This window comes from Sphaerodactylus townsendi, linkage group LG09 (genome assembly GCF_021028975.2).
Source record: "Sphaerodactylus townsendi isolate TG3544 linkage group LG09, MPM_Stown_v2.3, whole genome shotgun sequence".
NCBI classification, from domain to species: domain Eukaryota; kingdom Metazoa; phylum Chordata; class Lepidosauria; order Squamata; family Sphaerodactylidae; genus Sphaerodactylus; species Sphaerodactylus townsendi.
The window spans coordinates 77493292-77509278 of record NC_059433.1 but is presented as its reverse complement, the minus strand read 5'-3'; the positions used below and the strand labels follow the sequence as shown (position 1 = coordinate 77509278).

The 15987-nt window shown below is 45.6% G+C and overlaps 1 protein-coding gene across 1 annotated transcript in view; it reads right to left on the bottom strand.

The window, feature by feature from the left end:
• Nucleotides 1-15987, bottom strand: part of SAMD12 (sterile alpha motif domain containing 12) — a 261340-nt gene that overhangs the window by 157174 nt on the left and 88179 nt on the right. Inside the window, exon 4 of the mRNA XM_048507594.1 lies at nt 7407-7547. Coding sequence (XP_048363551.1) covers nt 7407-7547 — 141 coding nt within the window. The remainder of the gene's footprint in view (nt 1-7406; nt 7548-15987) is intronic.

The following is a 15987-nucleotide window of genomic DNA, read 5'->3' as shown; positions in this document are numbered from 1 at the left end:
CAGAACTACTGAGAGGGCACAAAAGATTGCCAAGAAGTTTAAAAGGGCACTATAAAGAAATGAGGTGACAGCTGCAGAAGGTTCCAGAAAGCCGGGCAGAAGCAAGAAAGCAGAAGGAGGAAGAGCACTCAGGAATGGAAACCAAGCAGTTAATTTCACTTTTTGGATATGGATTTCTCGAATTTACAGAAGCACTGGTAAGTGCCAATCACATCAGCACCAGAGGGGTAATCAGCAAGCGGCAAACTTATTCATCATATTTCCTTGGTTGTCAGGGAGAAAGGTGGGTTTATAAATATTTGAAATAAACAAATCACAGCTTCCTCTGTCTGCTACTGCATTTATCATAGCATATTTTAAAAGATATTATCTCCAACCTCTGATCTGTGGAAGATTAGTGCATGAAACGTGTTAGTCAGCAATACCCTGTTGTGAAAAACTGGCCACAGATGAGCAAGTCGAGAACACGCAGATAGAGATCGACGACCCATGTCAGTGAAAAGGTACATTTTAGTGCAGACAACAAGAGAAATCTGGCAACTGTAGGCTAGGCTTAACACAACAGCTGCTGGCACCCCGTTTTGCCTGCCACCTCTCCAAGTGGCAGCAGAAGAAAAATATATATTAAAGGCTAGTGCTGTGGGAAACATGATGTCACTTCCAGATTATGTTCGGCATCTCTAGGAATTACTAGAGACACTATGGTTTTATCATAGAGCTTCCAGCAATGCCTGCAGCTGCCCGACGTCACTTCCAGGTTTTGCCAGTAGTGACATCATGACTTAAGCAACACCCCATGCCTCCATAGTGACGTAGTGCCTAGGGTCGTGCGCGCGGGTATGGGGGCCGGGGTGAAGAGGGGGCGTTCTGGGGTGGGTGGGGGCATGGCGGGGGCATGGCGGGGGCCACACATACCCTGGGCGCAGTTCCTCCTCGCTACAGCTCTGCCTCCGTATACCAGTCCCTTCCTCCCACAAGCTCCACTCAGTTATCAGGCATGGCCTAGCAACCCTAGGACAACATCCAACAGATAGCTTTAATACCCTTCATGGCTTGGGAACAATGAATCTGAAGGACCACCTCTTCCCAAATGAACCTGTACTCTAACATTCCTGGACCCAATAATTCCGCCTTAGAGTGCCCTCACAATGATTAGTGCCTGTTTGAGAGTATTTTCCATTGTTGTGCTCACCTGAAGAAACAAGTTTTCAGAACTAATTCAGAGGGGCCCTGTCCCCTCTGAGGTTTTTAGAAGGCCTGAAGGCAGTTCTAGCATCCTTATTTTAAACATTCACATCTTACCTTTTCTATAGGGCCAAAAGTGGCTTGCAAATGTCACTGCAGGATCGACCGTGTTAACAACAGTACAAAAATGACAGCATTGTTTTAAAAGTTCAACAATGCTCCCGAAGAGAGCACCGTTAGATGGATGGCCTGCCAGAGAGAACGAATTCTCTTCGAGTTCAGCTGGAAATTACCTCTCAAGAGATAACCTGCTGAAAAAGTACAATCTTAGGAAAAGGCCACGGAGGCCGGTTCCTTTGGACCCTCTGCTGGTAATCAGCTTCATAATACAAGGGCAATAATTGGGAAAAAAGACCAGGAGTGGACATGCTGCATAAGGTGCTAGGGGAACTGAGGTAAAATTGCAATGAGGAGCACAAACAATGCACAGACAGATACAGGGGGTTATCAGATATGTGGATCCCAGATCACCCAGGGTTTTAAAAGTAAACAGGAAGTTAGTGCAACTGCTTCAAAACTGGTGGAATCTATGCACTTTGGCTGAAAGCAAGTGAATGCATTCTGTACCACCTGAAGCTTCCTGGTGGTCTGCCAGGGAAGTCCCTTGGATAGCATGTTGCAGTAATCCAACCTAGAGAGTCCAGAAATGTCAGTCAGCATTGTTAGGTCAGTTGCATGTGAAAGGAAGACTGTTTCCAAATCACTGTAAAGCACTCTGAGCAAGAACTACCACCGGGTGAGTCGTTTTCCCCATTAAGTTATTTGGGATCCCAGAAGGGAGGTAGCATGGTACGACCCAATCCCATCGTATCTTGGAAACAAAGCAGGGCCAGTACTTGGATTGGAGACCACTGAGGAAGATTGCAGAGGAAGGCAGTGACAAACCACCTCTGCTTCTTGCTTGCCTTGAAATCCTCTTGCTGGGATCTCTGTAAGTCAATTGAGACACAGTGGCACCTACGTATGCACTACCACTAAAGCCTATTTTAAGTTAAAATAAAATGGGCTCTAAAAAGGAGGGGGAGGGCAGATACCCCCACCCCATCCCTCCCCTTTTCCCCTTAGCCCCCACACCAGCGTGCGCCCCAGCCGGACTTATCCAAAGTAGTTGCTCCTCATCTTTGCCAGGTGGGTCCTGCTCTGTGTCTGGGTTGGGGTGGACAGGAAGATAGGGAGGCAGGTACTAGGCATGGCGGGAGAGTGGATTGTTATTGCTGCCCTGCCAAGCCCAGCTTGTTGTTTGGGGCAGGGGGAAGAGTGGTGGGGTAATGGGAAGGGTGATGCTGGGCCCGGTGGGAGGGCAGCAGGAAGCCACCCTCCCCGCCAGGTCCGTTTGGTTGGCTTCTGTATTGGGGGGAAGGTGGGCGGAGACTGGTTGGAATGTGAGAGACACACTTCCAACCAATTGGTGGGAAGTGTGTCGTCATGACATTCCATCCCCTAGGGCCGTGGTGGCGAACCTATGGCACTCCAGATGTTCATGGACTACAATTCCCATCAGCCCCTGCCAGCATGTGTGCCAATTGCTGGCATGCTGGCTGATATGGGGGGCCCAATAAGGTAGTTCACTAGTACCCTGGAGACCATACCAAGTGCCTATGTTAGATTTGGGATCCAAGACTCTAACTTGCTAATGATAATTTCAGACCTTCCACCCTAGAACTGAATGGCTCCCTGCTTTTGCTGTTATCTGTTGTGGGTCTGGTGCAGAAATTACTATGGCTTCAATGTATTGTCGAAGGCTTTCATGGCTGGAATCACTGGGGAGGTGTGTGGTTTCCGGGCTGTATTGGCCATGTTCTAGCAGCATTCTCTCCTGACGTTTCGCCTGCATCTGTGGCTGGCATCCTCTGAAGATGCCAGCCACGAATCTGGGCATGCTAGAAAATGCAACCATACAGCGTCGGGAAAATTCTGACCCTTAATGAGCACCCCACTACTATGGCTTCATTCTGCACTGAAATGTGCTGCCTTATCCTCCTTGTGAATTTTGCTGTTTTAAGCTCCTTGGAACTGAACTGTACAAACTTGACTTATTTTTCAGTTTATAGCCTGTTGCCCTGAACTTTATAGGACAGGCTATAAATATTTTAATTAAAAAAAGATACTGCTGTCATTTTGTAACATTAAAACAGCATCGCGCTATTTGGGATTCCTGCAATTTTTGCCCAAGGCTTCCTGTGTATTAGCACAAGGGTGGAAGACAAGCTGGGATGTTGAAGGCAGACACATCAAATCCCTTGGTAACAAAGTGCGGGGTGTCCTTCAGCACTGACTTCAGATGAGTGACACCACAAATTAAATTGGCTTAGACAGTGATGACTAGGACCACTGGAGAGTCCTCTTGACAAGCCTACAATATCTCTTAGTCAAGCAATTCCCCCTGGACTACCCTGGGGGTTATAGCGAGAACTATCAGCAGGACTATGGTGAACTACTGACCCCAATCTTAGTCTTGTGGGCAATTCATGGTCTTGACTGGCACAGCATTAACTTCGCTAAGCGAACTAACATTAAGAACTGGATCCCTGAAGGCAGCCTACCTGAAAGGGATTCTCATAATTTGTCACAGTGAGTTTCCATCAAAACAGAAAAACAATCCTTTATGGTTCCTATACTGCTTTCTTCCCTCCTCACAGCTGCTGACAGGAAAATGGGAAATGGCGCTACCAGACAATTTGCAATTTTTATTTAGGATATGGCCTTTCAGATAATCAATAAACACTCTTTAAAAGCAACAGTGGCATAGTGGCAGCAGTGGCGTAGTGGTTAAAAGCAGGTGCACTCTGATCTTGAGAACCGGGTTTGATTCCCCACTCTGCCACTTCAGCTGTGGAGGCTTATCTGGTGACCCAGATTAGCTTGTGCACTTCAACACATGCCAGCTGGGTGACCTTGGGTTAGTCACAGCTTCTTGGAGCTCTCTCAGCCCCTCCTACCTCACAGGGTGTTTGTTGTGAGGGGGAAAGGAGATTGTAAGCCTCTTTGAGTCTCCTTACAGGAGAGAAAGGGGGATACAAAATCCAACTCTTCTTCTTCTTCTAAAAAGTCTACTAGTTCATTTGCCTCCTTTCATGGTGCATTACTAGAAAGCTCAAACCATAGGTCTGGCAAAGCTACAAATAAATACTCTGACGCACCACTACTGATGAACATCAATCAAAACACCTCCTGACAATGGATGGTTCTGAGAGAAGATCAAATTATAAGATACCTCTGAGATGAGCGACGTCTGATACGTATGTCTAGTATATTTCTTACAATCCGTCAAACTCATATATAGCCTAATCCTCAAAGTGATTAAAAATCAACGTATTGGCAAAGGCTTTTACAGCTGGAATCAACTGGCTGAGGTGGGTTTTCCGGGCTGGGTGGGTGTGGTCTGCCAGTTTCTGCACCTATCGTTTTGCCTGGATCTATGGCTGCCATCTTCAGAGGCATACCACGTTTAAGACGTGTTTCTCTCCATCGTACCATGACATAACTCTGAAAATGCCAGTCACAGATGCCGTAAAAACGTTAGCAGCAAAAACTACCAGATCACACCTGCATAGCCTGAAAAACCCACAACAACCAGTTGACTAAAGATCATTCCTAGGTGACCAGGTGTAGAAGATTCATAAAGTGTGGAATTAGGCTGTAGACGAGGAAGATATGGCAGCCACGGGCATTTCCATTTCTTGATCCTCCCCCTTCCAACACAAACACATGCGACAGTTCAGAACAAAGCCCAAGAATGTTTTGAGGCAGAGAAAATGCGAAACTGATCATCTGGGAATACAGAATGGGAAGAAGCTCCAAACTGAACAACGGGTAGCTTCATCATTCAACACATCACACAGAGTACAAAGCCATTAGGTTCCACGATTGAGGGGAACTGGTGACTCTTCTAGCCTTGCACTTCCCAGCCTAAACAGTGTCCAGGTGGGTAAAAAAAGCAGATTGGAAGATATCTCAAGGACAGCCTGCACATTCTTAGGCAGCTACTCATATTGCGAACCTTAAGATGAAATAAAACAGCCACACAGATGCTTCTTGTTTTATGGAAGGGCATCTAAGAACACCAGATAATAACCACAACAGGTAATATCCACACAAAAATAGCAAGATCTGATTTCACCCCTAGACCAAATGTGGGTGAAATGGATGGATTAATGAGGTTTCTTTATATCAAGCCTGCCCAACTTGTGACCAGCCAAGCCAAACACAGGTTATCAGTTCTAGCTTGTGGCTGGCTGGCTGCTAGATCTTCCCCTCCGCATTCTCCTTTCAATATTTCTGTATTCCTAACAAAACCACCAGAGCAGGTTAGTCGAATCTCTTGGAGAGGTCTCTGTATGCAGGTGATAACCTACATCCAAGCTTGGTATGTCAAAAGTGGCCATCTCCTCCCAGCTAGGATGGCTAAGAGAGTATTTTTCAAGATGGTTGCAGAGTTGCTGGGGATCAACATGGCCACGGACGGCACAATAGACAATGAAAGATTTCAGATGGGGTCATCCAGAATAGAAGAATTTATGATGCACGGAAAAACTGACAGGCAATGCAAATAAGCACTGAGACTTCGCAGAACTTTGAGACACAACATCTTGTTCTGAAAGATAGCTTCAGAGGGTAGCCATATTCATCTGCAGCACAACAATTGGATTTGAGTCCAGTAGCACCTCAGAGACAGTTTTAATTTTCAGAACCTCATACCCCCAAAATATTGTCAGATTCTAGGGTTCTACTGGACTTGGACCTGTTTGTTCTGAAAGAGAACTCCCGATATTCTTAAGTATTCCCATTGAATTTGACCTGGATACTCTCTTTACCCAGCATTCTTTTAAAATTTCACTCCAGCTTCGCAAAGAAGACTAGTTAAGTAAGTAAGAGCCCACAAGCTCAAAAGTTAGTCAAGGCTAGAAATTAACTGTGATCTGTCCAATTAAAATAATCCTTGGGCAACAGTGGCAGCGTTGGGGCGGCTGCGCTGTGGCCGCCCCTGCCGTGGGGAGGGAGGAGGAACCCCGCGCTACTCTCCTCAAGTAGCGCGGGGCTTGCGGTAAGTGGGGAAAGGCCACTTGTTGGTTTCTGACCACCACAATGGCTCTTCCCAGCATTCTCCTCGACACACAGAACAAGTTCTGAACCAACCCAGCACTGCTATCCTTGTGCAAACTTGGGCGTTCATACTAATTGGCCTAGTTGCATGAGTGCCTTTACCAGTTGCATAGCCAAAGATACTCCACAGTATCCCATTCTTAAGATCTGTGACCCCATGACTGAAGGTATCCCCCAGACATCTCCTGCCCGTGTAGCTAGGTGTCCTCTTTGAGTGACAAGCTGATGCCCCAATCAGCAACCAGCAACCTGGAACTGCTACTGAAAACAGCAGCTCTGTGTTGAGATCTTTGCCTTCAATGGTTAGACATACTTACCATGTTATGACACTATCATTATTATTATTTATTTATTCATTTTCCTATACTGCCCAACCCCCAAAGGGCTCTGAGCAGTGAACAATAAGGCCAAAAGAGGCAACACCCAATATACAGTGATAAAATATAAACATATAAACATTAAAATAATTTAAAACACAGTAGCAGCAACACAGAAATTTTGGCGGTGCCCGATCCAGCCGTTGGCAAAAGGATGGTATAGATGGAATCAGAGGGGGGGCATCACAGGGGGTGGCGGGGGTAATGTTGTAATTTCTCAGTTTCCACATCAGCACCCAATGATACCGAACTGGGACCAGCCAATGAATAAACATGACAATGCAATGACATTTTAACCTTATGGGGCAGAGGAGAAAATTCAACTCTGGGCAGTGGCTGCTAGATAGGATGCAAAATATCTAGTCCTCAATCTATGTGAAATAAAAACAATGAACAGCACCTGATGTTCTAAGGTTTGTCTTATCAAGGAAGGAGATTTTTTCCCTGCTATTAAGAAACAGTAGACTAAAAATAATTGCTGTCATCTTAACAGACATCTTAACAGATATATCGATTGGTTTCTTGTTATTTGCCTCTTGTTCTTCACTGGGAAACTAGGGAGACCCCGCGAGGCCTCCCCATGCAACATTTCAGGCTGGAGAACATCAAAGTCTGTTTCAGTACACGATGACCTTTTCTTCTCCCTTCCAGTGAGCCTTCTTTATTGGAACCTTCCCTTACCTTGTGTCAGCAGCTGGAGGTTTCGGACTTCCTCTCGCACTTTCAGCTGGAGGACCTGTTGCAAAATATGCTGCCGTAAGCTTTCCTGAGCGATCCCCATCCGCTCGAGCTTTTTGTCTGTAAGCCTCAGCAATGCCCGGCCTGGATCCAAAAAAGAGAGAGAGAGAGAGAAATTACCGAAGGATTTACATTTAATGAATATAAATTCTTCATGCTGTAAATGTCCTTTTCTAGCAGATAAAACCTGCCAGCATCACTAATATCATCCCCTGTGAAACAGTATGAATCACAATGGTATATGACTACCCCCCCCCCCACCACTTGTTTGCTCAGTGAGTTAATTAACGTCTGCTCTAGAGATCCGGGTTTAGAATCCAGCTATCAGAAACAGGGAGGTGGGGGAGAAGAGTTTGAGTTTGATCCAGTCTACACTTATCTACTAAAGAACACATGCTGAGATCACTGGTGTATCTAGAGGGGCAGATGACCCAGGCGCCAATCGCCTGGGTCACATGGGGGGCTCATTTTGCCCCCTGCCATCTCTGCCCCCTCCCCCGTGCCCATCCCTCGGCCAAACTCCCCCTGCCACCAAACTCCCCTCCAGCTGCCGCGCCACTGACTCCACACAACCCCTCCCCCACAACGAACTTCTTCCTCTAGGGTGTTGTGGGTTTTCCGGGTTGTATGGCCGTGTTCCAGTAGCATTTTCTCCTGATGTTTCGCCTGCATCTGTGGCTGGCATCTTCAGAGGATCTGATGGTAGTAAAGCAAGTGAAATGGGAGAAAGAACCATTTGCATTGGTTAAAAGTGTTTTTATCAATGCAAATGGTTCTTTCTCCCACCCTGGACATTCCACAGCTATATATCCACTTGCTTTGGGCTAGGCTAAGCTATCCAGATCAGGAGCAACCAACCATACAAAAGGGGGAAAAAACCCCCCAGAGATCTGGGGTTGTGTTTTGTTTGTTTTCCTCCAGACTATCTAAAGACCGAATTCCTTTTTTTTTTCTGAGTAAAAACAGAACTGGTTTCACTTAATTTACATTTACAGTCTATATTCCGTTCAAGAACCATTTTACACATCGCTGCACATAACGCTGCAGGATGCATTTGTGTGCGCTTCCTGAATATTCACTTAAATATTTATACCCTGCTTTTCCCAATGGGGATTTTACCGCGTTGTTCTCCCCTACTGTATTTTATACTCACAACTACCACCTTAGTAAGCTACAAGAAGCTGACTGGCCTGTTGTTACTCAGCAAGCTTTCACAAGGCTATGGCTGAGTGGTAAAGTATTTATTTTGGGGCTGTTGCAGGTTTTCCGAGCCATGGTCTTCTGGTTTTTGCTCCTAATGTTTCACCCGCATTTATGGCTGACATCTTCACTGGTCCACACAGCCCAAAAAAACCACAACAGCCAGTTAATTCTGGCAGTGAAAGCCTTCAACAATTCACTGAACGGCCTTAAAGAACTTGTGGCAGATAAGAATCATCCTCTGAGATCCTGATTCCACACCTTGAGCTTTGCGCCATTGTCAGCTGCCCACTTTCCATAATGCCGTCTCACTTATGAATTCTACCAGAGAGCCAGCATAGTGTAGTGGTTAAGAGCACGCGGATTCTAATCTGGAGGACTGGGTTTGATTCCCCACTCCTCCATCTGAGTGGTAGAGGCTTATCTGGTGAACCAGATGTGTTTCTGCACTCCTACATTCCTGCTGGGTAACCTTGGGCTAGTCACAGTTCTCTCAAACCTCTCTCAGCCCCACCTACCTCACAAGGCCATGTACCTCACAAGGCCATGTTCCAGTAGCACTTTCTCACAATACTAGAACCAGGGGGCATTCATTGAAAATGCTGGGGGGAAGAATTAGAACTAATAAAAGGAAACACTTCTTCACGTAACCAGTGATTGGTGTTTGGAATAAGCTGCCACAGGAGGTAGTGATGGCTGCTAACCTGGATAGCTTTAAAGAGGGCTTGGACAGATTTATGGAGGAGAAGTCGATGTATGGCTACCAATCTTGATCCTCCTTGATCTGAGATTGCAAATGCCTTAGCAGACCAGGTGCTCAGGAGCAGTAGCAGAAGGCCATTGCTTTCACATCCTGCACGTGATCTCCCAAAAGCACCTGGTGGGCCACTGCGAGTAGCAGAGTGCTGGACTAGATGGACTCTGGTCTGATCCAGCAGGCTCATTCTTACGTTCTTATGTTCTTAAGGTGTCTGTTGTGGAGAGAGGAAGGGAAAGGAGCTTGAAAGCAACCTTGAGTCTCCTAACAGGACAGAAAGGTGGGGTATAAATCCAAACGCCGCCTCCTCCTCCTTCCCCTACCCCTATCCTAAGCTCTGCTGAGTCAAGCAACACAATAGGATTGGTTCAAAGGTGAGGTGTGCTGTCACATCAACTCATGGCAACCTCATAAAATCCCACCCCGTGGGATTTTCAAAGCAAGAGATGCACAAAAAGGGTTTGCTGTTGTCTTCCATGTACAGTTGCTCCCATCTTCCTCGACAGTCACCCATCTAAGTGCTGGCCTTGCCTGGCTTCCAAGCTCTGATGTGATTGGCCAGGCTGGGCTATTTGTGGCAGAGTTACGTGCTGACAGGATTTCTGAGACTTGCTTCCACAACTGCTTCCTGACTGGCCCATGCTCAGTGACTGTATACTTGGATAATTATATTATGACAAGGCCCTCAGATTGGGAAGGGGAATCTATTTTATTGAATAATTAGCAAAAACAGTAAATCCAACCTTAAGCCTGTAATGAATTAACTTTTCATTTTCAACATGCTGCTCGTTTGGGGAAAAAATAATAGCCGTCTGAGATGATTGAGGAACGTCTGGGTGGAGAAGGGGAAGAGTTAATATGAAATTGTACATCATGATTACTGGAAGTGGTTCAGTAAATGATTTACCGTTCTGATGGGAACTATATTGATTCTTTACAAGTCTCGGGTATAAAAGACTGTTAAGCCAGTTCTGTTTTTCAGTTGAACATATTCAAGGGGACCTGATGATTTTAAAAGGAGGAAATAGTCATAACTCGAATTCCCATCTGAAATATAAATTCAAGCACAAATCGTATTACGGCCTCTTTGCAAATGTGCAGGAAAAATGTGAGACAGCCATTTTTAGCGTTCTCAGGAAGGACCGAGCCGACCCACAAAGCAAATTAAACTCCAATCTGAAAACTTCACCAGCCGGGCCATAAATCAGCATTACTTATCCTTATGTACATTTACAAACCTACTTCCTGGACCCACAAAATGGTCAATAAACATACATATGCTATGTAAACAAACAGATAGTTACTGGAGATGCATAACAATTATCCTCTGCTGGTTTGTCAGAATTTTTTTTCCTGACATGCCATCCCCTTCCCCTCAAATCGTAGGTAGTTTAATTATATAGAGCCATGGTGGCGAACCTTTGGCACTCCAGATGTTATGGACTACAATTCCCATCAGCCCCTGCCAGCATGGCCAAAGGTTCGCCACCACTGATATAGAGCAATTAGATTGCTGGTGGTGATGCCTTCAAGTCACAGACACCTTGTGGTGACCCAGTAGCATTTTTAAGGCAAGAGACAAACATGTGGTTTGCCAGTGAAGTGGTTGAGATCAATGGACTATAATCTGGGGGATTGGGTTTGATTCCCCACTCCTCCACATGAGCAGCTGATTCTTATCTGCTGACCTGGATTTGTTTCCCCGCTCCTCCATGTGAAGTCTGCTGAGTGACCCTGGGCTAGTCACGGTTATCTCAGAATTCTCTCAGCCCTCACAAGGTGTCTGTTGTGGGGAGGGGAAAAGAAGGAGTTTGTAAGCTGTCTTGAGACTCCTTGTGGTAGAGAAAAGTGGGATATAAATCCAACTTTCTTCATTGCCATTGGCTGCCTCTGCTTAACCTGCAGGTCTCTTAAAGAATACTAACCAGGGCCTACTCTGCTTAGCTTCTGAGATCTGACAAGATCAGCTCATCCTGGACTATCTAGGTCAGGACACAGATGATATCCCCATCAGATCAAGGGCTTGAAAGGTCTTTTTGGTTTAGAAAGGCTGGAATAAATCTGTCGACATATTTTGATGGTTTGTGCGCAGGAGAGACACAGTACACATTTATCTGACACTGAGAAATAAATTGTAGAAGAGTTGGAAGAAGAGTTTGGATTTATATCCCCCCTTTCCCTCCTGCAGAAGACTCAAAGGGGCTTACAATCTCCTTGCCCTTCCCCCCTCACAACAAACACCCTGTGAGGTAGGTGGGGCTGAGACAGCTCCGAGAAGCTGTGGCTAGCCCAGGGTCACCCAGCTGGCGTGTGTGGGAGTGTACAGGCTAATCTGAATTCCCCAGAGAAGCCTCCACAGCTCAGGCGGCAGAGCTGGGAATCAAACCAGGTTCCTCCAGATTAGATACACGAGCTCTTATCCTCCTACGCCACTGCTGCTCCTCAAATCCAATGTATTCAATTAGTTTGTGATGATAAGCTACTGGCCAAAGGGCCATCACATTATTCTCGTTGATCGTAGAGTGTACAGTGAATTGCTTCAAACGGTGATGGCAAACTGGAAGGGTCAGCATCAGTATGTGCTGAACTGGGGCAGCTGCCCCAAGCTTCTGACAGGATCCAAGGTTATCTGTGGTCCCTACACTTGCTCTAGACGAGCATCCCATTTCCTGGGCATGCAGCTGGCGCACAGCAGCAGCACTCCCAACCGCATGCACTGGCCAATGTTGATGTAGGCGGCGGTAAATCGAGTGGTGGGAGGACTCATGAGTGTACAAGTGGGGAAAAGATGCCCAGGAAGATAGAGGCATGCAGATCAGTGAGTGAGAAGGGGGGCACAAACGAGAGACCCAGCACTCAGGAAATTACAGCAGAGGGCTCCTGGACGTTCTGTGCCTGAGGCACACCAAAGCCTGGGACCGGCCCTTCAATATGGATCACATTACAACTCCAAATATTTCTTGGTCATTTTGGCCTCTATGGAATACAGCTTGGGTAACTTGCTGAATGTTCCTCATCAAAGGAAGATGATACTTTATCTATTCTGGAACCATTTCATCCTGCCCAGAGTCCTCTCCTCCTCCATTTTATCCGCACAACAGTTCTGTGAAACAGGTCGGGCTGGGAGAGAATGACTGGTCCAAAGTAACACAGTGAACTTCAATGCAAAGTTGGGATTTGAAACCCGGTCGCCTTGGTCCTATGCTGAGCTGGGGTCCCCAGCCTTTTTGAGCCTGCGGGGACATTCGGAATTCTGACACAAGGCAGTGGGCACAATCACAAAATGGCTCCCATTGGGGGTTGAACAAATCACAAAATGGCCACTATGGGAGGCGCAGCCAACCACAAAATGTCAGGGAGAAAGAAGAAGAAGAGTTGGATTTATACCGTGTTTCCTTGAATATAAGACAGTGTCTTATATTAATTTTTGCTCCCAAAGATGCGCTATGTCTTATTTTCAGGGGATCTCTTATTTTTCTGTGTTCTGTTCGTCGGGCATGCTTCCAAACAAAAACTTTGCTATGTCTTACTTTCGGGGGATGCGTTATATTTCACACTTCAGCAAAACCTCTACTATGTCTTATTTTTGGGGGATGTCTTATATTTGGGGAAACAGGGTATCTCCCCTTTCTCTCCTGCAAGGAGACTAAAAGGGGCTTACAAACTCCTTTCTTTCCCCCGCCCCCTTACCACAAGCACCCTGTGAGGTAGGTGGGGCTGAGAGAGCTCAGAAGAACTGTGATTAGTCCAAGGTCACCCAGCTGGTGTGTGTTGGAGTGTACAGGTTAATCTGAATTCCCTAGATAAGCCTCCACAGCTCAGGCAGCAGAGCAGGGAATCAAACCTGGTTCCTCCAGATTAGAGTGCACCTGCTTTTAACCACTACGCCACTGCTTCTCCAGTGATAGATAACTCTAATAGAATCATAGAACTGGAATAGACCAAGAGGGCCATCAAGTCCAACCCCCTGCAATGCAGTAACACATAATCAGAGCACTCCTGACAGATGGCCATCCAGCCTCTTTTTAAAAAACCTCCAAAGAAGGAGACTGTACCATACTCTGAGGTAGTGCATTCCACTGTCGAACAGCCCTGACTGTCAGGAAGTTTTTCCTGATGTTTAGGAGGAATCTCTTTTCCTTCATCTTGAACCCATTACTCCTGGTCCTAGTCTCTGGAGCCACAGAAAACAAGCTTGCTCCCTCGCCAAGATGACATCCCTTCAAATATCTAAACATGGCTATCATGTCACCTCTTATCCTTCTCTTCACTAAACTAAACATACCCAGCTCCCTAAGTCTCTCCTCGAAGGGCGTGAATTCCAGACCTTTTACTTCCATAGAGTATTTTATGTGGCGGAACTTCCAAAGCTGAAACCCACCCCCTACAGTCTCAACTAGTACAGTCCATTCAGGGCTGTGATACCTCACTGCTATTCCCCCACCCCACCCCACACATGTGAACAGGCCTAACAGCTCAATTCTAAATAGAGTTATCCCATTCCAACTCCACTGAAGTCACGGGGCTTAGAAAAGTGTGCCTTTGCCTGGAATTTCACCCCTCGTCTTCTACATGCCTGATTTCATTCTCCCAGCTCTAAACAAATGCAAACTTAATTTTCAGGCAGCAGCAGTTCACAAAGCAATTTCTCCCCCAACTCCACGGGTCCTACGTTTCCCTTTTTTAATTTACTAAATAATATTAAAAATACTAAATTGAGGCTGCCTGTTAATATTCATGAGGTTAATAACTGATGTTAATGGAAATGGAAAATTAAAAGCAGCATTACAGGGTACGGTTAAGGATGGCAGAAATCTGCTGTAAAGTAGAAAAAGCTCCCCCTCCCCCCCACACACACACACAACTGCAACCTCTGGAAAATTAGTCCTTCACCTCCAAAGTTTAATGTTTTTATTACCCAAAGTTACACATACGCCATTCAACACTCTAGAGAAATAGAGAAGAATGCTATAAGCTATAAGAATCTTGTCCCAAGGTGGGAATCCTCTCTGGCATCATAAAGTCAGTGTAGTATAGTGGTTGGAGCATTGGACTACGGTCTGGGAGCTCCAAATCAACATTCTATCATGGAAGTTTACTGGGTGACCGTGGCCCAGTCCCATACTCCCAGCCTAACCAATCTCACAGGATTGAGCTGAGGATAAAATAGGAGACAGGAGAACAACTTAAGTTGCCTTAGAGCCCCGCTGGAGAGAAAGGTAGGATATAATTCAAGCAAGTAAATAAATAAATACCAAAGCCCTTCAAAATGCATATCTACCCCTCATCCCGTGGGCTTCCCAAAAATGTGTGTTTGTTCGTTACATGCAAGGAAGCCAGCTCATACATTTGCATCTCATTTGCATAAACATGGAAGATGCCAAGCCACAGGTGGCTAACAGGCTTCAATCAGACTGCGATTTTATTAAAATTATAGCTTGCTTATTAAATTTTCACAATTGTAATTACAAAGCCTTCTGCAGGTTTTTAAAAACTCTGCATCAACAAAATAGCTTCTATTCTCTGTTCACTGGCATATATTTATTTATGCTAAGGCAATTAGGTATTCTTGGGGATATTCAACGATATCCTTAATTGCACATTCTTAATCCCACATTACATATAAACAACTTAAATCAGCCTTCAACCGTAATGTGATGTAGGAAAAATAATTAAATTGGGCCAGTTTATTTTCTTTTCTCTTTATAACTTGCCACCTGGTTTGTAAACTTTTTTGGGGGGGAAGCAGAAATAAGTGGTGAAACACAGGGCTGCACAAATCTTAAACATTGTATAGAAAATAGTGCATGCCAGCCTAGAAAATGGACTTGTTTACCAGTTCGTTTCAAGATAAAATTCAAAGGACTGGTTTTGACTTACAAAGTTATAATGCCTCAGACCACGCACAAAGGTCTCACATAAACCTGCCCAGTATTATTTACTTATTTAGTTTATTTACAGCCGCCTTTGTCACTGAAACTTAAGGCAGATTGCACACTGTAACTAAAGTACAATCAACAGGATGGGATATTCAGTGAACAGTACAAGATTGTTGAGACACCAATTAGCAGCCTAGCTCTTGCTGGCCTTCACCGTTCTGCAGTGACAAAGCTGCAAGGGGAAGTGGGGGGCACCACGCCCTGGGCGCGTGCCATTGGCATCAAGTAGGGGCCAAAAAAATCACTCCCAGACCCCTCCCAGGGGCAGGGTGGGGGCGAGGTGCGCACAGGGCGTGCGTGGGCAGGTTGTGCCCTGGCGCAGGTTCCTCTCCTTCCGTCCCTGCCTTTCTGAGGTGAAGTGACTAGCTATGGGGGGAAAATCCACCTTCATTGGATTTCCCCCTTCAAAGAATCCCATTCCACTGTCTATCCTCATGGTACCTGCATTATGTCCATTAAGGCATTGAGTAAAAAGTAATTTCCCTCCAGGATTGTAATGCTAAGTGATAAAGCTATTCAATTACAATTGTACCCTACTGACATTTGATGCATTTTTCACCTTTTACATCATTTTGTACCTTGTTTTATGGATCATTAGATTTTTTTAAAAAGTCATCTCAAAGATTTA